The sequence below is a fragment of the Leucoraja erinacea genome, chromosome 23 (assembly GCF_028641065.1).
Source record: "Leucoraja erinacea ecotype New England chromosome 23, Leri_hhj_1, whole genome shotgun sequence".
Lineage (NCBI taxonomy): Eukaryota > Metazoa > Chordata > Chondrichthyes > Rajiformes > Rajidae > Leucoraja > Leucoraja erinaceus.
This window is the reverse complement of record NC_073399.1, coordinates 15,179,662-15,207,447: the sequence shown is the minus strand read 5'-3', so window position 1 is coordinate 15,207,447 and position 27,786 is coordinate 15,179,662. Positions and strand designations below refer to the sequence as shown.

General features: G+C 41.8%; 1 protein-coding gene across 1 annotated transcript in view; it reads left to right on the top strand.

Moving 5' to 3' along the window:
- The window catches only part of LOC129708267 (transmembrane channel-like protein 7), a 37,028-nt gene that overhangs the window by 5,520 nt on the left and 3,722 nt on the right, over positions 1-27,786 (top strand). The window contains exons 3-13 of the mRNA XM_055653912.1: positions 815-963; positions 2,970-3,131; positions 4,718-4,812; positions 5,725-5,864; positions 11,111-11,258; positions 14,393-14,566; positions 15,982-16,145; positions 21,803-21,926; positions 23,022-23,119; positions 24,379-24,562; positions 27,026-27,156. Of these exons, the coding sequence (XP_055509887.1) occupies positions 815-963; positions 2,970-3,131; positions 4,718-4,812; positions 5,725-5,864; positions 11,111-11,258; positions 14,393-14,566; positions 15,982-16,145; positions 21,803-21,926; positions 23,022-23,119; positions 24,379-24,562; positions 27,026-27,156 (1,569 nt within the window). The remainder of the gene's footprint in view (positions 1-814; positions 964-2,969; positions 3,132-4,717; positions 4,813-5,724; positions 5,865-11,110; positions 11,259-14,392; positions 14,567-15,981; positions 16,146-21,802; positions 21,927-23,021; positions 23,120-24,378; positions 24,563-27,025; positions 27,157-27,786) is intronic.

The window sequence follows — 27,786 nt, the reverse complement described above, 5'->3', positions numbered from 1 at the left end:
GGGCCATATTTTGGGGATTAAATGTATTCCAACACAATATCTCTGGTAAAGAATGATTCGATCAGCCACCTACTTATAGAGTTGATAATCTGATCCATAAGCCTATTAACTTTCGTAAACTGTAGATATGGAAATTGTGCCCCAGATTATTACTTGAACCTGGAGGAAAAAATGCATTATGTCACCAGCTGAACATTTATGCCTATGTTTTTTGTACTGACTCAATAAATGCTATGCTTTGGGGGAAAATATTGTATGTAATTTATTGCGACCAAAAATTTAATGTGACTGATCAGTTCCATTTAGAAACTCAGAACCCTGGTATCAGAAATCTGGCTGATCAAAGGAACAAATCCTTTCTTCCTGACTTTTGCAGGGAGATAACACTAGTGTCAATGTCCATTCTGAAAATTGATTCACTTAATTCTCAGACTTAAAATATAGCAAGTACGATTTTGCTTGCAAAATTGGCATGAATCAAAGGAGTCCTTCAGTAACCAATAGTTCAGCTATCCCACACCAATGCCTTTATTTTTGGGCTGTAAATGGTTCATAATAATTAATGGCAACAAAATTCTTAATCTGAACAAAATTATGAGAGCGCACTTGAAATCTCCCTGAAAATCTGGCACCCAGGCTGGGCGAGGCGGCGATCTCGGCCTCATCGGGACTTCTGCGCTGATCATCGGGTCAAATTTGCCCCCTGTGGCCAGGGCTCTGGAACTCCGGTGGTGAACCAGTAGTCTTGAAGGTGAATTAGTAAGCAATAACTTTCATTATTTGTTCAAAACATTGAAATTTTACTTTTCCACAGGGAAAAGAGATACTGTGACTCGGGGCATCTCGCCAGCTGGGAAGTATGGAAGCAAAGTCAGTGGAAATCACTGAGGAGGCTGCAGGAGGATGTGACACACGCCCTCTCCTGGTTGGAACTGTGGAAGAGGTCTCTGAAAGAAATAGAAGGTGTGAGTGGCTTCTTTATTGTGAGGTTGCATGCACACCAATGTGTCAGAAGATGTGAGGAATGACTTTCACAATGTATGTTGCTGACGAGGAGATAATTTAGAAAATTAAACATTAAAGCAACTTGGTCTGGATATCTGAACGAATTTGTTGGAGGGACGGTACGGTGGCACAGCGGTAGAGTTGCTGCCGTGCAGTGCCAGAGACTCGTCTTTGATCCTGACTATGGGTGCTGTGTCCGTACGTAGATCGTACGTTCTCCCTATAGGGTGATTTCACTAAAGGTCACTGGAGCGTAGATCCGCACCCACGTGACCAAAATTCTCAAGTGGAGGACACTCGAGGGTTCGGTACATGTTAGTGGATGGGAAAAAACGCATTTTCCCACCCGTTAAAAACATAGAAAACGGCGAGGTTGTGAGCTGCAATTTACTGTGCCAGTCGGGGTGACCGTGAGGCACAGCTACCTAGATTTACAGGAGAAAAAAAAGATAGCAAGTAAGGTAAATTCAAGAGGGAACTGAAGGTGCCAAACCGGAGGAAATGAACAGCCGACATTTGCCGTGAATATTTAAAGGTCCAAAATATCGGGAATTATCGCGTTTGCTCGCTGAATTTATCAAAAGTAAGTTAATAATGCCTTACTTTTGATGAAATTCAGCGAGCAAACGCTATAATTCCCGATATTTTGGACCTGTAAATATCCACGGCAAATGTCGGCTGTTCATTTCCGCCGGTTTGGCACCTTCAGTTCCCTCTTGAATTTACCTTACTTGCTATCTTTTTTTTTTCTTGTAAATCTAGGTAGCTGTGCCTCACGGTCACCCCGACTGGCACAGTAAATTGCAGCTCACAACCTCGCCGTTTTCTATGTTTTTAACGGGTGGGAAAATGCGTTTTTTCCCATCCACTAACACGTACCGAACCCTCGAGTGTCCTCCACTTGAGAATTTTGGTCACGTGGGTGCGGATCTACGCTCCAGTGACCTTTAGTGAAATCACCCTATATAATAATAATAATCTTATTTATATAGCACATTTTTAGTCAACTTGCATTGACCCCAAAGTGCTTCACTAAATTACATTACATTTACACACAGGCAAAGGTGGGTGAAGTGTCTTGCCCCAAGGACACAACGACAGTATGCACTCCAAGCGGGATTCGAACTGGCTACCTTCCGGTCGCCAGCCGAACACTTAGTCCATTGCGCCATCTATAGCGAGTCCGCTAACCCATTGCGCCATAGATGGCGCCCATTGCGCCATCTATGATCGTGTGGGTTTTCTCCAGCTACTCTGTTTCCTCCCACACTCTAAAGACCTACTGGTTTGTAGATTAATTGGCTTTGGTAAAAATTGTAAGCCCTGTCCCACGGTGCGAGTTCATTCCAAGAGCTCTCCCGAGTTTAAAAAAAATCAAACTCGTGGTAAGCACGGAGAATGAACGTAGCGGGTACGTCGGAGCTAACGGCAGGTACTCGGGAAGACTCGCTAATGGCAGGTAAGCACGGGAAGACTCGTGAAGATTTTTCAACATGATGAAAAATGTCCCCCAAGCCCAGAGTACTGACGAGTGACCATCACTGTAAATCTCCCAGTTCGAATCCGGGCAAACTCGGGAGAACTCTTGGAATGAACTCATACCGTGGGACAGGGGTTTAACTTGTCTGCAGTGTGTATAGAATAGTGTAAATGTGCGGGGATTGCAGGTCAGCGGACTCGATGGGCCGAAGGACTTGTTTCCGTGATGCATCTCTAAACTAAACTAAACTAACAAAGGTATTGCGAAAGCAGTCAGTGATATCAATGGACTAGGGTAAAGTAGTTAAAGATAAGATCCTGCCCCTAATTTGCTAGAATTACAATGTCGAGCATGGTTTAACAGTGGATCATTTTCTGCAACGCGTTAACAGATAATTCAGTCACAAATACTACACTGAAACCTGAGATTATTTTGAATGCCACGTTGTATTAATGCGATCTTTCATGATGTGTTTATGGACTAGGTCGCTATGGGACCGGCATCCAGTCGTACTTCACTTTTCTTCGTTTCTTGGTTTTCCTGAATCTTTCTGCATTTCTTTTGGTTAGTGGGTTTGTGCTCCTGCCTTCCATCTATGTAACCAACATGGAACTCGTACAGATAGACACGGAGCGTCTGAAGAACAGTGAGTCTATCATATGTACAGTATCTAACTGTGTGCCAAGTTAATACTTAATAATAATAATAATAATAATAATAACTTTATTTATAGAGGACTTTAAAAACAACCACTGTTGCAACAAAGCGCTGTACATGACTAATCATGAACAAAAAAATAATAATAATAAAAAAAATAAGCATGATACAGTTTATGTATGTTCATGTTCATGTTCAGTTGTAAAACTGTTCAACTAAGACAGATTAAATTGGTTAATTTTCTTTGCAAAGGTCCAATTATTCACCTCTTCCGTTATGACTGCAGGGATGGATGCACAAATTACTGTCAGAATTCAATGATCTTGAGGATTTAATACTTTTTCGATTGCTTTCTTTACCAGACACTTGGTCAGCAGTGCCTGAGGCGATGGAGGGCTCCAAATTAATTTAGTATATTGAGAATTTGTTCTATTTTCTTTGTTCATTATTTTTTGTTTGTTTCTGATCAAGTTCAATCCTGGTGCAATCATTTATTTTGAAATATCTCTGTGGTTTCATTTAATTTAATTTTAATTCAAAAGGGAAACCTTGGCAGACACCAGTCCTTGTTACAGCTATTTCAATTGCCTGGTTTGGTAGGTAGTAGCTAAGCAAACCTGAAGAAACCAATGGGTTGGTCATATATTTTTAAAAGGCCCCAAATGGACAGGTACATGGATATGGGCCAAATGTAGGTAGGTGGGACTGGTGTAGATGGGGCATCTTGGTTCGCTTGGCAAGTTGGACCTCATGCCCTAGTTCCATGCTTTGTGACTCAATTCATACATGACTCAATGACTCTTTGTTCTTCAGTTCACTCTCTAAACTTTACATTTGAAGTAGCGTATTGGATTGAATCTTCTTTAACACTGCAAGTGTTAATCTCACACCAAGCGACCCCTAATTTACTGCACCATTATTAATTTTACATTTGATGGTGGATTTGGTCCAGCAGCACATCATTTACTGTGCATGGTTGGAATACCAGTAACTTAGCAAAAAAACAGAATTCTCCACATCTTTAATCACAGGCACCCAGAGAGCACCGTGCATATTATTTACTCTTTAACCATTTCCACAACTGGATATTATCTGAATTGGTGAAATGCTTAACTTCATAATCGTAGGATTAAAATACACAAATGATTTCTCAATCAAAGAGACGTAGAGCATGAAATGATGCCCTTTGGCCCAACTTGCCCATGCTGAATAAGCTACCCCATCTACATTATTCTCACCTCAGTGCTAAATACAAGGATGCATTACAGGACTCTCACTTCATTTCGCTGCAAAACTGTAGCTGTGGCAAAGCGATGGCAGAACATCGTCTGACACACGAGCGGAAAAAAAAACTGCGAAACTAACCTCAGGAGTGACTTGATTTACATCATAATTTTAACCTGACGTGAAATGTAATTTAATTAAAAAAGACATTGAAGTTCTGCTGTTTACATATCTTTAACATGCCCTCATTTAATAATAACCCACATTTAATTATACTGTGATTACGTTAGCTGCTGAAGTCTACCCAGTAATACTCGGTGCAAATATATCATTAACTATCTGTGTTTCTAGTTTCTGTTTCAGCACCTGAGTGCTTCAAATATGAAGTATATCCAAAGGGCTTGGTTTCTTTTTATCATAGAATTCTGGATCTGTTCTCTGGGACAGTAAGTTATTTACATTTAAAATACAATTTGAATGAAATACTCTTGTGGTCAGTGGTTGTTAACTTGGAGATAGATAGCTGCCAATTTCAGAGTAATGAGTATATGGTATCTGTGTGGCTTTTATCAATGCCGCTAAATCTGAACATGTAAAAGTTTAGCACTATGTACATAAAAAGACCGATGTTGAGGGTTTCCTCAACCGATAATATTACACACATATTCCCAAAACCCACAATATCGCATTTGGTCACAGAAAAAACTGCCTTACAAATTCTGATCAGTAAATTGAGATCACAACGTATTGATCAGAATTTGTAAGGCAGATTTTTGTATGCAAATGCAATATTGTGGGTTTTGGGACTCTTGTAAGAAATCTTTCCAGGTGGTTTTAAAAACTGGAGTTCTGTGAAGTAAGTCAAGTAAGTACAGGAAAGATTTGCAAGAATGTTGACAGGACTCGAGGGCCTGAGCCACAGATAGAGTTTGGGCAGGCTAGGACTTTACTCCATAGAGTGCAGGAGGCTGACAGGTGATTTTATAAGAGGTGTATAAAACCATGAGGGGTACAGATCGCGTGAATGTAAGATAAGGTAATGATCTTATTGAAACAGTTTAGGAGAGAAGGATGGAAAAGGTGAGAAATGCATGGAGTCAAGATGGTTTTTGTAGGTGATCGTTTGTAGGCTGAACAATACAGAAGGTCGATGGAAATGAGAAGAGAAGGGACAGTTTTATTGGTGTCTGTTGTTTGTGCCAAGGCTATGCCAAAGAAAATTCAAGCTTAACTATAACTTGTAGTTCAGCTATTGACAGAAATATTTAGGTACAGTTTGAGAGTGGAAATCAACATAGGAAGCAAATCCAAAAATTGTAAGTGTTTCTTTTTAATACATTTTTCTTTTCTTTTTTCAGGGATTCATGGAAGTTTCCTATATGTTCTATGGATATTATAAATTTGGTGTGTACGAGGGTCTAAGCTACAGTCTCCCATTGGCTTACCTACTGACGATGATCTTCTATTTCCTCTTCTGTCTTTGCTGGATTGTACAGAGGTTTGAATTTCCACAACCCTTTTCATAGTTTCTCTGTTTAAATTTGTTACAAAATGTGAACACATTACAAGAAATGAGGTAACATTTGTCATCAGGAAAGCAAACACAAACAGCAATGTGGTGGGATAATTAACCTCACGCCTTTGCTCGGTCTTTACCTGGAAAGTCTCAACACACATATCATGACAGGGCAATTCTTCCTTCGGAATAACCTTTCTAAATAAGAAAATTGGTGAGCAATCGATAATGAAGATGGACAGGAATCTTGTCCATCTTCATAGTAACATAGTGGGTCAGGCAGCATCTCTGGAGAAAAGGAATAGGTGACATTTCCGGTCGGAACACTTCTTCAGACTCAAAGGAATAGGCAGCATTTTGCGTCGGAAGAAGGCTTCTGATCTGAAATGTCACCTATTCCTTTTCTCCAGAAAAGCTGCCTATCCCGTTGATTTACTCCAGCATGTTTTGTCTATCTTCAGTACAAACCAACATCTGCAGATCCTTCCTACACATGAGGAATTAATGTGTCCTCCAACCTCATCTACTGCATCCGCTGCTCTAGATGTCAGCTGATTTACATCGGGGAGACTAAGCGTAGGTTGGGCGATCGTTTCGCCGAACACCTCCGCTCAGTCCGCAATAACCAACCTGACCTCCAGGTGGCTCAGCACTTCAACTCCCCCTCCCATCCCCAATCCGACCTCTCTGTCCTGGGTCTCCTCCATTGCCAGAGTGAGCAACAGTGGAAATTGGAGGAACAGCACCTCATATTCCGCCTGGGGACCTTGCGTCCGGATGGCATTTATATTGAATTCTCCCAATTTTGCTAGCCCTTGCTGTCTCCTCCCCTTCATTAACTGTCTAGCTGTCTCCTCCCACCCTCCTATCCGCCCGCCCTCGGGCTCCTCCTCCTCCCTTTTTCCTTCCTTCTCCCCCCCACCCCCCATCAGTCTGAAGAAGGTTTTCGGCCCGAAACATCGCCTATTTCCATCGCTCCATAGATGCTGCTGCACCCGCTGAGTTTCTCCAACAATTTTGTGTACCTAGGAATTAATAATGTTCAGTTCCACATTATAATTTCCTTGAAGTAAATGGACAAACACAGAACTGAAACTCAAAGGGATTTTCTAAAAGTGAGACAAGAGCAAGGAAATTCTAAGTATTATATGTCGATAATATACTTATCGCACATGTGCTTATCGTGGTAATCTTTAGGATATAAAAAATTTCTTTTTTTTTAAGAGAATAAATTCAATCCTGGAACAGCCTAATGTCACAATTTAATTTGAAACATATTTTAAAAGCAGAGAAGAGATACGAGGATGTTGCCAGGACTCATGGGTGTAAGCTATACGGAGCAGTTGAAAAGGCTGGAACTCTATTCACTGGAGAGCAGGAGGATGAGCGGTGATCTTATAGAGGGGCATATAGAAATTAGGAGCAGGAGTAGGCCATTCGGCCCTTCGAACCTGCACCGCCATTCAATATGATCATGGCTGATCATCCAACTCAGCATCCCGTACCTGCCTTCTCCATACCCTCTGATCCCTTTAGCCACAAGGGCCACATCTAACTCCCTCTTAAATATAGCCAATGAACTGGCCTCAACTACCCTCTGTGGCAGAGAGTTCCAGAGAATCACCACTCTCTGTGTGAAAAAAAGTTTTTCTCATCTCGGTTTTAAAGGATTTTCCCCTTATCCTTAAGCTGTGACCCCTTGTCCTGGACTTCCCCAAGATCGGGAACAATCTTCCTGCATCTAGCCTGTCCAACCCCTTACGAATTTTGTAAGTTTCTATAAGATCTCCTCTCAATCTCCTAAATTCTAGAGAGTATAAACCAAGTCTATCCAGTCTTTCTTCATAAGACAGTCCTGACATCCCAGGAATCAGTCTGGTGAACCTTCTCTGCACTCCCTGTATATATGGCAATAATGTCCTTCCTCAGATTTGGAGACCAAAACTGTACGCAACACTCCAGGTGTGGTCTCACCAAGACCCTGTACAACTGCAGTAGTACCTCCCTGCTCCTATACTCAAATCCTTTTGCTATGAAAGCTAACATACCATTTGCTTTCTTCACTGCCTGCTGCACCTGCATGCGTACTTTCAATGACTGGTGTACCATGACACCCAGGTCTCGCTGCATCTCCCCTTTTCCTAATTGGCCACCATTTAGATAATAGTCTGCTCTCCTGTTTTTGCCACCAAAATGGATAACCTCACATTTATCCACATTATACTGCATCTGCCAAACATTTGCCCACTCACCCAGCCTATCCAAGTCACCTTGCAGTCTCCTAGCATCCTCCTCACAGCTAACACTGCCCCCTAGCTCATTGTCATCCGCAAACTTGGAGATATTGCCTTCAATTCCCTCATCCAGATCATTAATATATATTGTAAATAGCTGGGGTCCCAGCACTGAGCCTTGCGGTACCCCACTAGTCACTGCCCGCCATTGTGAAAAGGACCCGTTTACTACTACTCTTTGCTTCCTGTTTGCCAACCAGTTCTCTATCCACATCAATACTGAACCCCCAATGCCGTGTGCTTTAAGTTTGTATACTAATCTCTTATGTGGGACCTTGTCGAAAGCCTTCTGGAAGTCCAGATACACCACATCCACTGGTTCTCCCCTATCCACGCTACTAGTTACATCCTCGAAAAATTCTATAAGATTCGTCAGACATGATTTACCTTTTGTAAATCCATGCTGACTTTGTCCAATGATTTCACCACTTTCCAAATGTGCTGCTATCCCATCTTTAATAACTGACTCTAGCAGTTTCCCCACTACCGATGTTAGACTAATTGGTCTGTAATTCCCCGTTTCCTCTCTCCCTCCCTTCTTAAAAAGTGGGGTTACGTTTGCTACCCGCCAATCCTCAGGAACTACTCCAGAATCTAAAGAGTTTTGAAAGATTATTACTAATGCATCCACTATTTCTGGAGCTACTTCCTTAAGTACTCTGGGATGCAGCCTATCTGGCCTGGGGATTTATCGGCCTTCAATCCATTCAATTTACCCAACACCACTTCCCGAATAACCTGGATTTCACTCAATTCCTCCAACTCCTTTGACCCGCGGTCCCCTGCTATTTCCGGCAGATTATTTATGTCTTCCTTAGTGAAGATGGAACCAAAGTAGTTATTCAATTGGTCCGCCATATCCTTGTTCCCCATGATCAACTCACCTGTTTCCGACTGCAAGGGACCTACATTTGTTTTAACTAATCTCTTTCTTTTCACATATCTATAAAAACTTTTGCAGTCAGTTTTTATGTTCCCTGCCAATTTTCGTTCATAATCTATTTTTCCTTTCCTAATTAAGCCCTTTGTCCTCCTCTGCTGGTCTCTGAATTTCTCCCAGTCCTCTGGTATGCTGCTTTTTCTGGCTAATTTGTACGCATCATCCTTCGCTTTGAAACTATCCCTGGTGTCTCTTGTTATCCACGGATGCACCACCTTCCCTGATTTATTCTTTTGCCAAACTGGGATGAACAATTTTTGTAGTTCATCCATGCAGTCTTTAAATGTCTTCCATTGCATATCCACCGTCAACCCTTTTAGAATTAATTGCCAGTCAATCTTGGCCAATTCACGTCTCATACCCTCAAAGTTACCTTTCTTTAAGTTCAGAACCATTGTTTCTGAATTAACAATGTCACTCTCCATCCTAATGAAGAACTCAACCATATTATGGTCACTCTTGCCCAAGGGGGCATGTACAACAAGACTGCTAACTAACCCTTCCTCATTATTCAATACCCAGTCTAAAATAGCCTGCTCTCTCGTTGGTTCTTCTACATGTTGATTTAGATAACTATCCCGCATACATTCCAAGAAATCCTCTTCCTCAGCACCCCTGCCAATTTGATTCACCCAATCTATATGTAGATTGAAGTCACCCATTATAACTGTTTTGCCTTTGTCGCACACATTTCTAATTTCCTGTTTGATACCATCTCCAACTTCACTACTACTGTTCGGTGACCTGTACACAACACCCACCAGCATTTTCTGCCCCTTAGTGTTTCGCAGCTCTACCCATACCGATTCCACATTCTCCAATCTAATGTCCTTCCTTTCCATTGCGTTAATCTCCTCTCTAACCAGCAACTCTACCCCAACTCCTTTTCCTTTCTCTCTATCCCTCCTGAATATTGAATATCCCTGGATGTTCAGCTCCGAGCCTTGGTCACCCTGGAGCCATGTCTCCGTGATCCCAACTATATCATAATCATTAATGGCTATCTGCACGTTCAGCTCATCCACCTTATTACAAATACTCCTTGCATTGAGACACAAAGCCTTCAGGCTTGTTTTTACAACGCTCTTACCCCTTATACAATTATGTTGAAAAGTGGCCCTTTTTGATTTTTGCCCTGGTTTTGTCTGCCTGCCACTTTTACTTTTCACCTTGCTACCTATTGTTTCTACCCTCATTTTACACCCCCCCCCCCCCCCCCCCCTGCCTCTCTGCTCTTGTACCCATCCCCCTGCCACATTAGTTTAAATCCTCCCCGGCAACACTAGCAAACACTCCCCCAAGGACATTGGCACAAAATCATGAGAGGAATAGACTAGGTAGATGCACAGAGTCTCTTGCCCAGAGTAGGGGAATCAAGAACCAGAGGGCATAGGATTAAGATGGAGGGGGAAGGATTTTATAGGAATCTGAGGGGTAACCTTTTCATACAAAGTGTGGTAGGTGTATGGCTCGAGCTCCCGTTGGAAGTAGTTGAGGCAGGGACTATCGCAACATTTAAGAAGCAATTTGATAGGCATATGGATACCTATGTACAGATTTAGTGGGATAGGGGCCAAATGCAAGCAGGTTGGACTAGTGTAGATGGCGTGGGCAAGTTAGGCCAAAGGGTCTGTTTCCACATTGTATAACTCTCTGACTCTAAAAGCTCTACAAAGATGTTCTAAAGTTTAATATGAGCAGGTTTGGGGAGACCAGATGACTTCTGATCAAATTTTATTGAACGCTCAAGAAATTGAATGATGTGTTATTGTATTCTGCAACACGTTTCCAGAGGGAACCATTTTTATTATTGTCATTACCTTGACAATAATCACTTTGGAAGATAGTGAGTATGAAGTATAGAAGATGCAAAACTGAAAAAGAAAATGTAACATGAATGAACAAAATGCGCTGGCGGGCTTGTGGATAAGCACATGGCACACTGTGAAAATAAGTGCTCGCTCTCTTTAAACTGGATTGGGGTTGTCTTGCAGGACCATGAATGGATTTAACCAAGAAAGTATGCTTGAGAGTAATGACCATAGCAGACAAAGTGCCCAGATCTTCACTCTCTGGGACTTCTGCATAAAGGAAACTTCCATGGCTGAACTCAAACAACTTTGCATTATGAATGAACTGAAGGTATTGTATTTCCACAAATCACATTTATTTCCTTTTTTCCCTTTTTCCTTCCGCCCACAATATTTAATATGTAAAAGAATATGTGATTCTGTTCTGTTTGTTTTGTTTGTTTGTTTGTCTTTTTGCACAAAGTCCGCGAGCATTGCCACTTTTCATTTCACTGCACATCTCGTATGTGTATGTGATGAATAAACTTGACTTGACTTGACTATTGTAGTCATTCAAATGATCATTGTCATGTTGTTCACCTATTAATTTGGAACAGACATAGATCGATCAGCCATGATTGAATGGCGGAGTAGACTCGATGGGCTGAATGTACTAATTCTGTTCCTATGACTTACGAACTTATGGACATATATTGCTCCTAAACTAGGCTCTTTATATTTGAAGATAGACACAAAGTGCTGGAGTAACTCAACGGGGCAGGAGCGTCTCTGGAGAAAAAAGATGGGTGACTTTTCAGCTCGAAACCCTTCTTCAGACAATATTTGATTTCCATTGATTTTGTAGCCAAGCATAATATAGCATTTGATTTCTAAATGGGAAACTGGTACGATTTGCCAGAGTTTGAGAGGTAGATGTTTGGAACAAAGACCAGAGATTGGAGCAGAAGGTGTGAGACAGGATCGAAGAGATGTGAATTGTGAAGCTAGAAGGAGGAATTTATGAGGAAGGGGCAGGGGCAGGGGATAAATAGTTTCAAATCGGGGGGGGGGGGGGGGGGGGGGGATGGGACAGGGGAGGGGAGGTGGAGAAATGGGGGATGTAGGGGAGAAAGGGGAGGGAGAAGGGGAAGTTGTTAGTTACCTAAAACTGGAGAATACAGCGGTCAAATTACCCTCAGATACTCTTTAAAGCTTCTTCACACTAACAACATTCTGAATATCTACCCTGTCAATGCTTCTTATAACTTTATTATATATCTCCATCAGATCATCTCTCTGAGATTGAAGTAGTTGGGCTTGTTTTCTTTTCCTGCACCAGAACCGAAGTCCTCCAAATCCAGGCCCTTCCCGTTTCTTTATCTCCTCTACATTCTTTCCATTGCACTGCGTCACTCCTAAAGTTATAATATTCAGTTGAAAAGAGTTACGTGACAAACTTTATTCACTGGTTTGATCAGAATAAAATCAGCAAATGTGTATACTATAATTTGTGATTTTCCTCTGCTTATAATTAACAAAGAGTTATAAAATCATAGAGTTATACAGCCAGGAAATGGGCCCTTTGGCCCAACTCATCCATACTGACCAAGATGTCTATCAGGAAGAGAGACACACAAAGCTGGAGTAATTCCGCGGTACAAGCAGCATATCTGGAGATCTGAGTTGGGTGAGGTTTTGGGTCGAGACCCTTCTTCAGTCTATGTTTACATTGACCTCTACGTTTGTTCTCGACCCGAAAAGTCACACAACCCATTCCTTCTCTCCAGAGATGCAGCCTGGCCGGCTGAGTTACTCCAGCTTTTTGTGTCTATCTTCGATTTAAACCAGCAACTGCAGTTCTTTTTTACACAAGATGTCTATCTGTCCTAGTCCCATCTGCTTGCATTTGTCCCATATTCCTTTATAACATTTCTATCCGCATACCTATTCAAATGTCTTGTAAACATTGCACTTGTACCCTCCGCTACACCTTCAGCTTGTTCCCTATGCCAACCATCCTCTGCATGAAAAACTTGCCAGTCAGACCAAATCTTTTCCTTCTCACCAATGACATCAACAGTTAAAACAAGGCATCCTAACTCCTGTACTCAATTGCTTGACTAATGAAGGCAAGCATGCCAAACCCTTCTTCTGCACTCTATGTATGTGTGTTGCCAATGACCTGTGTTGCCAGTGGGGTATGAAGTGTGTGTGTTGTTCTGAAGGATATTGACAGGACCAGTAAATGAAACTATTTCTGCTTAACCATTGTTGGATTTCAACATTTAAGTCTGGTTCAGTTTGCAGTATCTAGAGTGCAGCACCTTTAGAAGACAACATTGTTTACAACTGTGACATTTTTATGTATCAAGTCATTAATCACAAAAATCATTAATCACAAAAATAGACAAGCAATGTCGTAAACAATTCCTGGTATCGATACAATATACGAAGTGTAAAGACAGGAATAAATGGTTAGATGACCACCATAATATTTTTTTTTTTAGGCTTGTGCCACCTCATGTTGATGGGAAGCTTAGATTAGTCAGGGTTGTTCCCAGTAAAATGACTTCAGCATCTTGAGTAACTGACGGTATTTATTGTACTCTTTAATGCTCAATGTCAATGAGTTGCTTGCTGCTGTGATGCACCTCTTAGAAATAAGACAGCACATTGAGGGGTCCATTCAGCCCATAATTCCCATTCCACATTGGTCCCGTTCTCCTCAACTTTCTCTATTGAAAGGAGAATGTCCTCGGATTCACTTGAGGTGCATGATCACTCCAGTAAAGCTCCCTGTACCATCTTTAAAACTGTGGCATCTTTTCTAAACTGTGAATTCAAGAACTGTAGCCAAACTAGTGATTTATAAAGACACAAAATGCTGGAATAACTCAGTGCAGGGCTGTCTTAACAGCATTATAGGCCCCCGGACTGGGGCCCCTACTCTTCCAGTTTCTTTATGCCGAATCCAATAAGCCTTGATATACTTGCGATGTTCTTCTCCGTTTTCATGTTCTACAATAACATTCTACAATACATAGATTAGCACGGGGCCCCTATGCTCGTGGGGCCCCAGGCAACTGCCCAACGTGCCCATGCGTTAAGACGGCCCTGACTCAAAGAATGGGTGGTGTTTCGGGTCAAGACCCATCTTCAGTCTGATTTGCTTTCAAACAAGTCATCCACTAAATGTTTTATGAAGCCAATGTTTCTCATATGAAAATTTGCAACTAGAAATGTGAGCTACCAGATCAAATATACTTAAAAGACTGTGAAGTATAGCCATGTTCAGTTAAGCAGTCAGCAATTGTCTTGGTTCTAATTACGTTGTCTCAAAATAAAGCAGATTTAATTTCAAATTAACCTTAGAATCTCGATTCTAAAGTGACAGTTTAAGATGGTTTTAAACTGGGTATTAAACTTTCAATGTTTAGGCCTGAGCAGTTAATTGAGTGTAATGCCTTGTATTTTTATTTTAAATAGACTGACTTAGCGGAGCAAATGTACAAGAAGAGAAGAGTTGAACGAACTGCCAGGGAGAGAGCATTCCTTTACCTCATCCGCTTTTTGCTCAATTTGTTCATCATACTGGTATTGACTGGAGCGTTCTATGTCATCTATAAAGCAACAAAATTATCTCAACATTTCCAGAGGGAGGTGAGTGCATAGAGACCAAGTGGTAAATTTCAGGAGCATTGAATAAATATGTTACAAGTAGCAACGTCCCACAGATCCAGGGTGCCAGCTTCAGCCTTGAGCTTGGGTTTTGTCAAGAGTCAGGAGTGTGAAATTGCCCATATGTACTGAAATCCTTGTGTAGGAAGGAACTGCAGATGCTGGTCTAAACCAAAGATAGACACAAAAAAGGTCAGCGGGTCAGGCAGGATCTCTGGAGAAACGAAATAGGTGACGTTTCGGGTCATTTCCCTCTCCCCTGATCCTCAGTCTGAAGAAGGGTCTCGAACCGAAACGTCACCTATTCCTTTTCTCCAGAGGTGCCGTTGGACCCACTGAGTTACTCCAGCTTTTTGTGTCCAACAATGAAATTCTTACTTGCTGTAGTTTTGCAGGCACATTAAATGCAACAACACAACAAATAAATATACAGTAAACAATAATACAATATAATTATATGTGGGCAGCACAGTAGCGCAGCTGGTAGAGCTGCTGCCTTGCAGCGCCAGAGACCCGGGACCGATCCTGACCTGGGGTGCTGTCTGTGAGGAGTTTGCATGTTCTCCCTGTGTCCTCATGAGTTTCCATCGAGTGTTCCGGTTTCCTTCCACATCCCAAAAAAGTAATGCTGGTTAATAGGTTAATCATCCTCTGCCAATTGCCTCTAACGGATGCAAACCTGGGATTACATAGAACTAGTGTGAATGGATGATCAAAGGAGGAGGAGCCATCTTGGGGAACGGCTGCTAACCAGCAGCCGTCCGTTTAATTCATTTTTTTCCCAGTTTTTAGTTAGTCTTATTCTTCGTTTGCTGGAGAAATGGACTTCTTAATGTGGGGGGGACTTCTAGGTCCCTACCTGGTCGATGAAGCAGCTTTTTCTCCGGGCTGCCCGTCGACCCGTCCTCGTGGCCTACCAGCGGGCGTGGAGCGCCGTTTCCTGGCGGGGACCGCCCAGCACCTCGGCTTCGGTGGCGGCACAGCGCTGTGTCGTTGGAGCGATTTCTATCTTTAATTTGTGTATTGATGATGCCCTTATTATTTATTTTTCTCCGACTATATGTTTTTTTCTCTTCTGTTAATCTTTGTAAGGTGTCCTTGAGATTTGAAAGGCGCCCGAAAATAAAATTTTTATTATTATTATTAATATCGATGGTCGGCATGAACTCGGCGGGCAGAAGGGCCTGTTTTCATGCTGTCGCTTTCAATCAATTAGTTCAGAAAATCGAGGATGCCATGAGTAATATTGGAATTCTGAATCAAAGTGACTGCATGGAAAGATTTGACATGAGAGTCTAAGGCATGGATAATTTATACCACATCCAAAAGACATGACTTGGAATCTGAAGGCTGAAAACATATTTTTATATTTATTAAATAATCTATCTTCTTCCTAGGAGAGAAACATCAAGAGCCTTGCATTTGTTACGGAATTCTTCATGGAATATCTTCCACCCATTATCCTCACTACCAACAATATTCTTCTGCCATATTTATTTTGGATAATTATCCGATATGAAGAGTACTCACCAAGCACTGAAATCAATTTGATATTAATCAGGTAAAAACTTCTAATTGTGTAAGAAGGAACAGCAGATGCTGGTAACCTGATCCCCCGGTTGCTAAGTACTTTAACTCCCCCTTCCATTCCTATAGTGACCTTTCTGGCCTGGGGCTCCTCCACTGTCAGAGTGAGGCCCAGTGAAGATTGGAGGAACGGCACCTCATATTTCGCTTGAGCGGTATGAATATTGACCTCTAACTTCAAGTTGCCCTTGCTTTCCCTCTCTCTGCATCCATCCCCCTTCCTAATTCTTCAACCAGTCTAACTGTCCCCCCTGATTAAATTCTATCTCTGTTTGCTTTGTTGTAATTGTCTCCTAGCTAACAATGATCTATTCTACATTTTCCTTGATTTACATTCCCTTTGAGGTCTCGTTTTCACACCTTAAGGGCCTGTCCCACTATACGAGTTTACCCAAGAGCTCTCCCGAGTTTAAAAAAAAATCAAACTCGTGGTAAGTACGTAGAATGTACGTAGCGGGTACTTCGGAGCTCGGGACGTCTCTTAGCGGCTCATAATGCTAACGGCAGGTACTCGGGAAACGCGGTAAGCTCGTGAAGTTTTTTCAATAGTGCGGAGAGTGTCCACGAGAGCCCCGGGTACCTACGAACGGCTATTACCGTAATTCTCCAAGTTCGAATCAAGGGGAAAACTCGGGAAAGTTCGTGAGTAACTTGGGAAAGTGGGACAGGGCCTTTACACAACGGTCATTCCCACTTCTCCCCTCTCCCATCAGGCAGAAGATACAAAAGCTTAAAAACACATACCACCAGATTCAGGAATAGTGCCTTGCCCGCTGTTATCTGACTACTGCATGGACTTCTTGCAAAACTAAGGGTGTAGTCTCTATCTCCCAACCTACCTCATTGCCTTTTTTTTGTATCAGCATTTTCTCTGTTACACTATATTCTGCACTCTGTTTATTGTCTTTTTGCACTACTTGTTGTATATAGTTTGATTATATTAATGTATGATATGATCTGTCTGGATAGCACACACCATCTTTCACTGTACCTTGCCGCATGTGACAATAATACACCAATACGTACATGGACAAATGGCACGTGGAACAAGGTTGCACTCTCTGAGTGCTGCCCTGATGTGCTTGCTCGGCTTTTTTTCATTTGACAGGAAGGAAAAATATCACCAACAAAATATGGGCAGCACAGTGGTGCAGCTGGTCGAGCCACTGCCTCGCAGGACCAGAGACCGGGTTCAATCCTGACCTTGGGTGCTATCTTTGTGGCGTGCGCTGCCTCACAGTGCCAGAGACCCCGGTTCAATTATGACCTAGGATACTGTTTGTGCGGAGTTTGCACTTTCTCCATGTGACCTGCATGGGTTTCCTCTAGGTGCTCCAATTTCCTCCCACTTTCCAAAGACGTGCAGGTCTATAGGTTAATTGGTCCTATGTAAATTGCCTCAGTGTATGGAAAGTAGGATAACATAAAACTAATGTGAACGGGGTGATCAATGGTCGGCATGGACTAGCATGGATTTGTGCCTGGAAGGTCATGTTTGACTAATCTTCTTGAATTTTTTGAAGAGGTTACTAGGGAAATTGACGAGGGTAAAGCAGTGGATGTTGTCTATATGGACTTTAGTAAGGCCTTTGACAAGGTTCCTCATGGAAGGTTGGTTAAGAAGGTTCAACTGTTGGGTATAAATGCAGGAATAGCAAGATGGATTCAACAGTGGCTGAATGGGAGAAGCCAGAGGGTAATGGTGGATGGCTGTTTATCGGGTTGGAGGCAGGTGACCAGTGGGGTGCCTCAGGGATCTGTGTTGGGTCCTTTGTTGTTTGTCATGTACATCAATGATCTGGATGAAGGTGTGGTAAATTGGATTAGTAAGTATGCAGATGATACCAAGATAGGGGGTGTTGTGGATAATGAAGAGGATTTCCAAAGTCTACAGAGTGATTTAGGCCATTTGAAAAAATGGGCTGAAAGATGGCAGATGGAGTTTAATGCTGATAAATGTGAGGTGCTACACCTTGGCAGGACAAATCAAAATAGGACGTACATGGTAAATGGTAGGGAATTGAAGAATACAGTTGAACAGAGGGATCTGGGTATAACCGTGCATAGTTCCTTGAAGGTGGAATCTCATATAGATAGGGTGGTAAAGAAAGCTTTTGGTATGCTAGCCTTTATAAATCAGAGCATTGAGTATAGAAGCTGGGATGTAATGTTAAAATTGTACAAGGCATTGGTGAGACCAAATCTGGAGTATGGTGTACAATGGTCGCCCATTATAGGTCGGATGTCAACAAAATAGAGAGAGTACAGAGGAGATTTACTAGAATGTTGCCTGGGTTTCAACAACTAAGTTACAGAGATAGGTTGAATAAGTTAGGTCTTTATTCTCTGGAGCGCAGAAGGTTAAGGGGGGACCTGATAGAGGTCTTTAAAATGATGAGAGGGATAGACAGAGTTGATGTGGACAAGCTTTTCCCTTTGAGAATAGGGAAGATTCAAACAAGAGGACATGACTTCAGAATTAAGGGACAGAAGTTTAGGGGTAATATGAGGGGGAACTTATTTACGCAGAGAGTGGTGGCGGTGTGGAATGAGCTCCCAGTGGAAGTGGTGGAGGCAGGTTTATTGGTATCATTTAAAAATAAATTGGATAGGCATATGGATGAGAAGGGAATGGAGGGTTATGGTACGAGTGCAGGCAGGTGGGACTAAGGGGAAAAAAAAAAAATTTGTTCGGCATGGACTTGTAGGGCGGAGATGGCCTGTTTCCGTGCAGTAATTGTTATATGGTTATATGGTTATATAGCTGGGATGAGGGCCTGTTTCAATGCTGTATCTCTAAACTAAACTAAACTAAAAAAAAATATGTGGAATAGAAAAGTATTCCAGAATACTTGTGGTTTACAGAATGAAAGGCCTTATGAACTGGTTTCTCGACATGTGTTGTTCCTCTTTCTTGGTTGATTAACAATAAAGAAAGACACTTCAACCGGTCCTGTTGTGTGAAGAAGAGTTGGTCTGAAATTGGGTGGAAGGCTGGAGAGATTGAACGATACAAATGGATGTAAGATGGGATAGTGTTTTGTGAATGACAAAAGGTCGATCTGCAAAAGAATCCACGAGGAGAAAACAAATAAATATAGAAGCTGCCACTGTGAGGAAAATATCAGCTGATCTGAAATTCTTAAAAGTCTGAAAGGCTGTAATGTCCCAAATTGGAAGATGAAATGTTGAAAAAACATTATTAGGGGACAAAGATGGAGAAGAGAGAGTGAGAGGGGACAATTAAAGTAAGGTGACTGGATGCTTTGGGCTTTGCTTGTAAATCGAAGGGAAGTGTTTTGCAAACTGTGTTTGGTTTCCTGGATGTAACGCAGTGGCACAAATGTCAAATGCAGTGATAAAATTGACAAGTATATAGCTCCCTCTCCTGGAATGAGTATGTGTGGGCCTAGATAGCAGGAAATGTTAAGGTGCAGGGCCAACTCTTGCAGATGCTCTTTACTATCCTGCACTTCATAATGATTGTCATGTGAGGAAATTCTATAACCATACGTCATCAAACACTTACATAACATGCCCTTGCAGTAATTTAACCCAGCAACAACTTGTTCTTGGAAGTATCAGACATGGAACTGGCAAACTTGTGTTGAATCATTTCTAGCTTTGTTCAGAGGTATTTTATTTCATGAGCTAGTGAAAAACAAAATATAGATTTTTTTAAGCACAATTTATTTGTTACTTTTTTGTTGGTATTTTTTCTACCGGTCATAAAGCCACATTAGAAGATGAAAATTGTTACACATGCCATTTCCAAGCATGAAATGTTAAAACAAAACACGTAAAAAACTTTTTTTGGATAAGTCATCAATTTGCAACATAATAACAGCATCTCTCAATTAAAACACAATGACTGCATTAATATTGAATCGATAGTTTAACTCCGTTACCCAGCAACAGAACATTCTACCCAGCAGGACAAAGAAAAGAAGAAAAAAATATTACTGGTCAGACTTTGCCCGTCCCTGCCTATTTTCCATTTACCAACCCCTACTACACTCAGTCTGAGGCTCTATTAGGCGCTGACAGGCCGCATTTGGAGTACTGTGAGCAGATTTGCAGAGGGTCCAGAGGAGGTTTACAAAAATGATCCCAGGAATGAGTGGGTTAACGTATGATGAGTGTTTCACGGCACTGGGACTCGACTTGCTTGAGTTCAGAAGGTTAAGGGGGGGGGGGGGCTCATTGAAACCTACAGAATAATGAAAAGCATGGATGTGGAAAGGATGTTTCCACTGGTGGGAGAGTATAGGACCAGTGGGTCGGTATTAAAGGGTGCTCTTTTAGAAAGGAGTTGAAGAGGAACTTCTTTAGTCAGAGGGTAGGCATAAAAAGCTGGAGTAACTCAGCTGGACAAGCAGCATCTCTGGAGAGAATGAATGGGTGACGTTTCTGGTTGAGTGCCTTCTTCAGACTGGTTAGTAATAAGGGAAACATGAGATATAGGTGATGATGTGGAGAGATAAAGAACAATGAATAAAAGATATGCAAAATTGTAAAGATGATAAAGGAAACAGGCCAGTTTTTGCTGTTTGTAGCATGAAAATGAGAAGTTAGTGCAACTTGGGTGGGGGAGGGATAGAGTGAGAGGGAATGCCAGGGCTACCTGAAGTGAGAGGATAGTTGATCTGTGGAACTGATTGCCACAGAGGACTGTGGAGGCCAAGTCAGTGGATATTTTAAAGGTGAGATAAACAATTTTTTGATAAGAATGGGTATCGAGGATTATGGGGAGAAGGCAGGAAAATGGGATTAGGAGAAATGTAAAAAATATATATTGTCCAGTATAAAAATTGTCCAACTTCCAGTGTAGTGGACTCTTCGGAAGGTACAAGGCAGAGATCAGCCATGATTGAATGGCATAGAATGGCCTAATTCTACTCCTATAACTTGTGTGAACCTGTGTGTCTGAAGAAGGATACTAACACTTGTCAGGACATGAGGTCCTGAGCTACAGAGAGAGATTCGTCAGGCAAACACCTTTTCCTTTGTAGTACAGGAGGCTAAGGGTGATATTATAGAGGTGTATAAAATCGTTGGGGATATTGACAGGGTGAATGCTTTTACTCAAGGGTGGGGAATTAAGAACCAGAGTATATAGGTTTAAGGTGAGAGGGGAATTTTTTTTAAAAATAGGAACTTGAGGGGCAATGTTTTCGCTCGGAGAGTGCTGGATATATGGAAAGGGCTGTCAGTGAAGGGAGATGAGGCACGTACACTAACCACATTTAAAAGACCATGGAGAGGAAATGTTCAGAAAAATATGGACCAAACAAGGGAAAATGGGTCTAGCTGAGATGGGGCATTTTGGTCAGCAGGGATAAATTGGATTAAAGGGCCTGTTTTTGTGCTGAATGACTCGATGACTCTGTGACCCCAAATGTAGTATCCAATCCCTCCACAGCTCAAAGACATCCAGGCTTGTAGGTTAATTGGCTTGGTATAAATGTAAATGGTCTCTAGTGTGTAGGATAGTGTTAGTGTGCAGGGATCGCTGGTTGGCGTGGATTCGTTCTTCTAGCAATTTGTGTTTTCCAAAACAAACAGATGCCTTCCGTAAAGGGAATGCGTGCTTCTGTCATGTTTAAGTGTCTATGTTCTTTTTCCATTCAGGTGTACTTTTCTAAGGCTGACCAATCTGACCATGTTGGTGTTCTCCCTGTGGCAGCAGGTCACATGTTCTGGCGGGATAAGTAAAGAAGATTGCGAAACCTGTGGTTACAACATACATTACCAGGTGAATGAAACCACATGATAGTGGGTTATTAGAGACTGGGGTCATAGAATGAAAGCCCCCTGGCCAAAGCTGTAAGCTGGTGGGTTCCAGGTCTGATCTTCCACTAACACATAGAGTCCACCTTACTCCACTGAATCAGATTTAATTGATGGGGTTCTGGGCAGAGAGTAAAAGTTCAAACCCATTCTTCACTGGGTCACTCTTAGAGGGCACGGTGGAAACTAACCCGGGAACATAAGGTATAACTTGCATTGATATATCATCATGGCACATCCCCAAGAAGTGCCAAAGTGCTTTGCAACCAGTGATACATTTTGGAAATGCAATTAGTTTTGGTATGCAAACCTATTATCCTGTGAGGATGAGGCAGGTGCTATAATAGCACTTAAAAGACATTTGGGGATGGCACAGTGGTGCTGCAGTAGAGTTGCTGCCCTACAGCACCAGAGATCCAGATTTGATACTGACTATGGGTGCTGTACGTTTTCACTGGGTGTTCTGGTTTCCTCCCAAACTCCAAAAGACGTATAGGTTTGTAGGTTAATTGGATCCAGTGAGTTGTAAAATGGTCCCTATTATTCATCTCTATCATAGCCATACAACACAGAAACAGACCCTTCAAGAAGGGGAGAGAAGGGGGTGAGTGGGAGGGAGAAGGAGTGGAGACACTTTTAAGATGCCAGACAACTTATAATAAAGTTTAGCGGGCATTTAACATTGCCGATCGGTTTTCCTTGGTCCTGAAAACACCAATGAGCCAATTAAAATGCCCGGTCAGCGAAGAAGATTGCCTACGGCTGCCCTCAACTGCCTATAGCTACATAGCGACCCCACTCCACTGCACTACGAGTTCAAAAGAACCATGCCGACCAATTTTTACTCGCGGAAAAATTTTCAACGTGCTGGAAAATTTTCCTCGACCAAACTGAGGGAACTTCCCTCGAGCATGAAGGAGAGCTCCAGTGATCTCATAGGACCTCCAAGGATCATGTGTTGACCATGCTGCGAGTTTGAGTCGAGTGCAAACTCTTCTAAACATTCATAAGGCAGTGCGCTTTACAGGTTCACTGAGAACATTTATGTTTAATCCTCCAGTGTTGGGAGACGAGAATTGGACAAGAAATGTACAAGCTGTTCTTGTTTGATTTCATAGCAGACATCAGTTTTCCGTTTTGTGTTGAACTTCCAAAAAAGTAAGTAATCTTTAAAAATAAATCTCATCTACTCTTAAATTTAGATTAGGGGGCTTGACATGTATCAGAATTAAAAGAGAACCTTGACACGGCAATAGATTATTTTTACTGAATTATACGGTACTAGCATCGATTAGCAAAGTTAAAATCATTATTAAAGTATCTTAAAAAGTGAAAAATATTTATTTTTATCGAATTTTGCAGAAACTGTAACATTCTATGATTTCATACATTATATAAAGCAAAGATAGACACAATAAACCGAAGTAACTCAGCAAGCCAGGCAGCAGCTCTGGCGAAAAGGAATAGGTGACGTTTCAGGTTGAGACCCTTCTTCAGACCCTCCCCACACATATATTATATAAAGCAGTTTGATATCCGACGGTAAGTTTAGGATGAATCGTTGGTAGGGAGACAACCCAACCAATCCCTAATCAACACTTCTGAAAAAGGGTCTCAACCTAAAACATCTCCAATCTATGTTCCCTAGAGATGCTGCTTGACCTTTTTTCTAAACCAGCATCTGCAGTTCCTTGTTTCTACAACCCAACGATGCTGCCTGACCCACTGAGTTACTTCAGCACTTTGTGTTGTTTTATTAGTAAACCTGCATCTGCAGTTCCTTGTTTCCACAATCTAACCAAGCTGAAAGTTTGAGATGAATTAGTAGAAAGTTATGACCATAAAATGAAGTGAAAGGTGGCATTAAAATACCAGTCTGATAATTTACTTTGGCTAAATGCAGGTGAGATATGAAACAGCTGTGAAAAATGTGAAGCCAGAGGGTATAGGCTTAAAGGTGAGAGGGGCAAAATTGAATAGGAATCTGAAGGGTATTTTCTGAAAGGGAATCTGAAGGGAATGAACATAGAACAAGCTGCCAGAGGAGGTAATTGAGGCAGGCACAAAAACACCATGTAAAAGACATTTGGACAGATACATGTATAGGAATGGTTTGGAGAGATATGGGCCAAAAGTGAGAAATTAGATAGACAACTTGGCTGGAATGGATGTGAAAACTTATTTGAAATTAGATTTAAATGGTCCTATTTTTAAAAATACTTTCTGACATATCTTTGGATGCATTCAAAATTCATCCCATCTACAATTTACATCTCCTCAGTTCAAATATATATCCTTGTAGGTTATATTTTATTAATATGTTGCATGTGAACTTGATCACCCACCTCGATAAGAAATGAATGGACAGTCGTTGTGCATGAGAATATACTTATTCAGTAATTTTTTTCAATATTTAGATTGCTGATAGAACATACCACCTTTCAGTTACCTAAGATTTTGCAAAAGCAGCAATTCCACATTCCTGAAAATGTTTTGAATATCGTGAATGGACAAACTGTAGTCTGGATTGGAATGTTTTACTCCCCATTGCTGCCAATTCTCAATACCATCAAATACATAATCATCTTCTACGTGAAAAAGGTAAATTAAAAAAAAAAGTTGGGTTTAAAGAAAATCACCAGTGACTGCGTTCATTGGAGCTCATATTAATCTTCAGTCCGTGAAAGTAACTTTATGGTAATTCTAATGAATGAAAACTTTCTGCTTGACAATAAATTTTCAGAAAAGCTGTACACGACGGCACAATATTTTGCACTTTACATCCCATCTAGTAGTTTATGCGCAAAGACAAAATCATATCAAGTTTGCTTGTTTGAGACCCTACGAAGCAGGTTCTAATTAGGGCTCCAAATGGAAATAGGAATGCATTCGAGACATTTCTATAGAAAACTTAACAAAATAATGGAATGAGAGAATCTACTGCAGGGGAACACAAAGTGCTGCAACAACCTTTTATTCTTTGTCTAGATGAAGTTTCTGGCTCGGGCTGTTCTACAGATGCAGAGTCTGGAGAAAGGTCCTGACCCAAAATGTTGCCTAACTATGTCTTCCATAGATGCTGCTTGACCCGCTGTTACTCAAGCACTTTATGTTCTAATCATAATCATAATCATACCTTATTGGCCAAGTATGTTTTGCAACATACGAGGAATTTGACTTGCCACAGTCATACCAATAAAAAGCAACAAAACACACAAAATACATTTGAACATAAACATCCACCACAGTGACTCCTCCACATTCCTCACTGTGATGGAAGGTGAAAAGAAAAGTTCAATCTCTTCCCTTCTATGTTCTCTCACGGTCGGGGGCCTCGAGCCTTCCGTTGACGGGACGATCTTGGCTTCCTTAGCCGGCGGTCGGGTCCTCCGCATTGGGGCGATCAAGCTCCCGCATCGGGGGCATCTTAGCTTCCCGCGCCGGGCTATCGGACCCTGGGTCGGGGCTAGTCGAACCTCTTGCAACTTTGGAGTTTCCCGATATCAGTCTCTACCCGAAACTGCGAGCTCCTCAATGTTGAAAACTGCAGGTTTGGGCGTCAATCCCTGGCAAGGGATCGCAGGTTCCGATGGTAGGTCCACGGCCCCGCAGTCAGTCTCGATCAAGGCGCCAGCACCGTGATGTTGGGCCGCAGAGCGACCAGAGATACAATTCGTAAAACAATCCCGTCTCTGGCAAGGTAAGAGAATGAAAAAAAGTTTTCACCTCCCCCCTCCCCCAACATAAAACAAACCAGAGAACATTCGCACAACTTTGAAAACACACCAAAAATAACAAAAAAGACAAAAAGGCAGACAGACCATTGGCGAGGCTGCCATTGTGGAACAGCGCCACCTGGTGGATCATATGCAGAATTCTATGCAGAATTATAGCATTTGCAGTTCCTCACATCTACAATATCTTCAGCAGTGTTTTATTTTGGCTCATTACAGTGGAAAAATTGAGTATCATATTAGAACCATTTAATTTCATCCAAAGCCACTGGGAACTTTGCTTTAAACAACACTAATGCTTTGGTTGCAAATAACAGTATGAATGTATATATTTTTTAATTCAGCACAGCCAACTGTCTTTCTAATCTTTGCACTTACAATTGGCATGGACAGGAGAATGTTGATATGATTATGTGAACATAATTGTTTTAAAGCATCATTACATTACAACAGACTAACCATATCTGTATTTTCAAAGCCATCGCCCAGGTATTATTTGCAGCATTCCTGCTCCTTATTAAGATGATTGAGTGCCAGACTTCAGTGGTAAAATTGCAGTCATCCAATTTTTCAATGCTCGAGACAACATTATGTCGGAATTCAGAGTCTAATCACTGTAGCACTGTTGGAAATGTGGTGTGATATTGACAGTCTTTGGTGGAGTGAACTATGAGTGCTGTCTGTAGGGAGTTTGTACATTCTCCCTGTGACTTCATGGGTTTTCTCCAGGTGCTCCGGTTTCCTCCCTCACTCCAAAGAAGTGAAGGCTTGCAGGTTAATTGGCTTCAGTATAGATTGTAAATTGTCCCTCGTGTGTAGGATAGTGCTAGTGTAAGGGGATCTCTGGTCGGCGAGGATTTGGTGGGCCGAAGGGCCTGGTTCCATGCTGTATCTCTAAACGAAACTTAACTAAACAGTGGTTTAGGAAATTCAGTTTATCCAGTAAAATGCCAGCTCCAGCCTGAGTGTAATGTGTAGACACAAAATGCTGGAGTAACTCAGCGGGTCACGCAGCATCTCTGGAGAAAAAGAATAGGTGACGTTTCAGGTCAAGACCCTTCTTCAGACTGAGAGTCGGGGCAGAGGGAAACCAGAGGTGTGAAATGTTTAAGCAGAAACCAGAGCCGGCACCAATGAGGCCACAATGGTCCATTGTTGGCTGTGGGCGAGGTGATAATGAAGGGATGTATAGTTGCAAACAGTGGAACGAGCAGAACAACTAGGGTGAGGGAGCGACCAAGAGAGAGGCACAAGGGTTACTTGAAATTAGAAAAATCAATATTCATACCGCTGGGTGTAATGTGCTCTCTTTTCTATGATTTATCTGCAGCACAGTCTGTATTATTACTGTCGCCCCGCGAAAAGGTTGTTTCGAGCATCCAGCTCTAAAACCTTCTTTCAGTTGACTCTACTGTTTGGATTGGCGCTTGCTCTGATCCCACTGGTCATTAATGTATTTAAGTAAGTAAATAAAACCTAGCAAGATGAGTCATGTTCACATTTATGTAACTATATTTTGTACTAGTAATAATCAGGAGGCAGTTACATTATTTAGCATTGACGTGGATAGTAAGTTGCATACAAAACATGCACATAGATAAACCTGAAAAGAAGAAAATTACATTTAGTTGTCCCAACACCCCATGGATTGAGCTGTAACATCCACACATAGACATAGATGTAGAGTCATACAGCATGGAAACAGGGTCTTCGGTCTAACTTGTCCGACCAAGATGCCCCTTCTATGCTGGTCCCACCTGCCTGCGTTTGGCCCATATCCCTCTAACCCTTTCCTATCTACACCAATGGATATGACATGAAACACTTGCAACATCAATAAATTGAGAGACTGGGTTTCCTGTGACTCATCTACACTGCGAGACCATGCTAACATCTGCAAGGCAGAAACCGAGAGCATGGTAGAACACTTTCCATTTGCCCCGATCAGTGGAGCAACAAAAACATTCAAGACGCCCAACACCAGTACAAAGCAACTTGGTTATTGGCAATTCATCAACCATCCTAAACATTCATTCTTTCTACCAGTGGTCCATAGTGGCCAATGTATGTACCATTAACAAAAAAAAACAG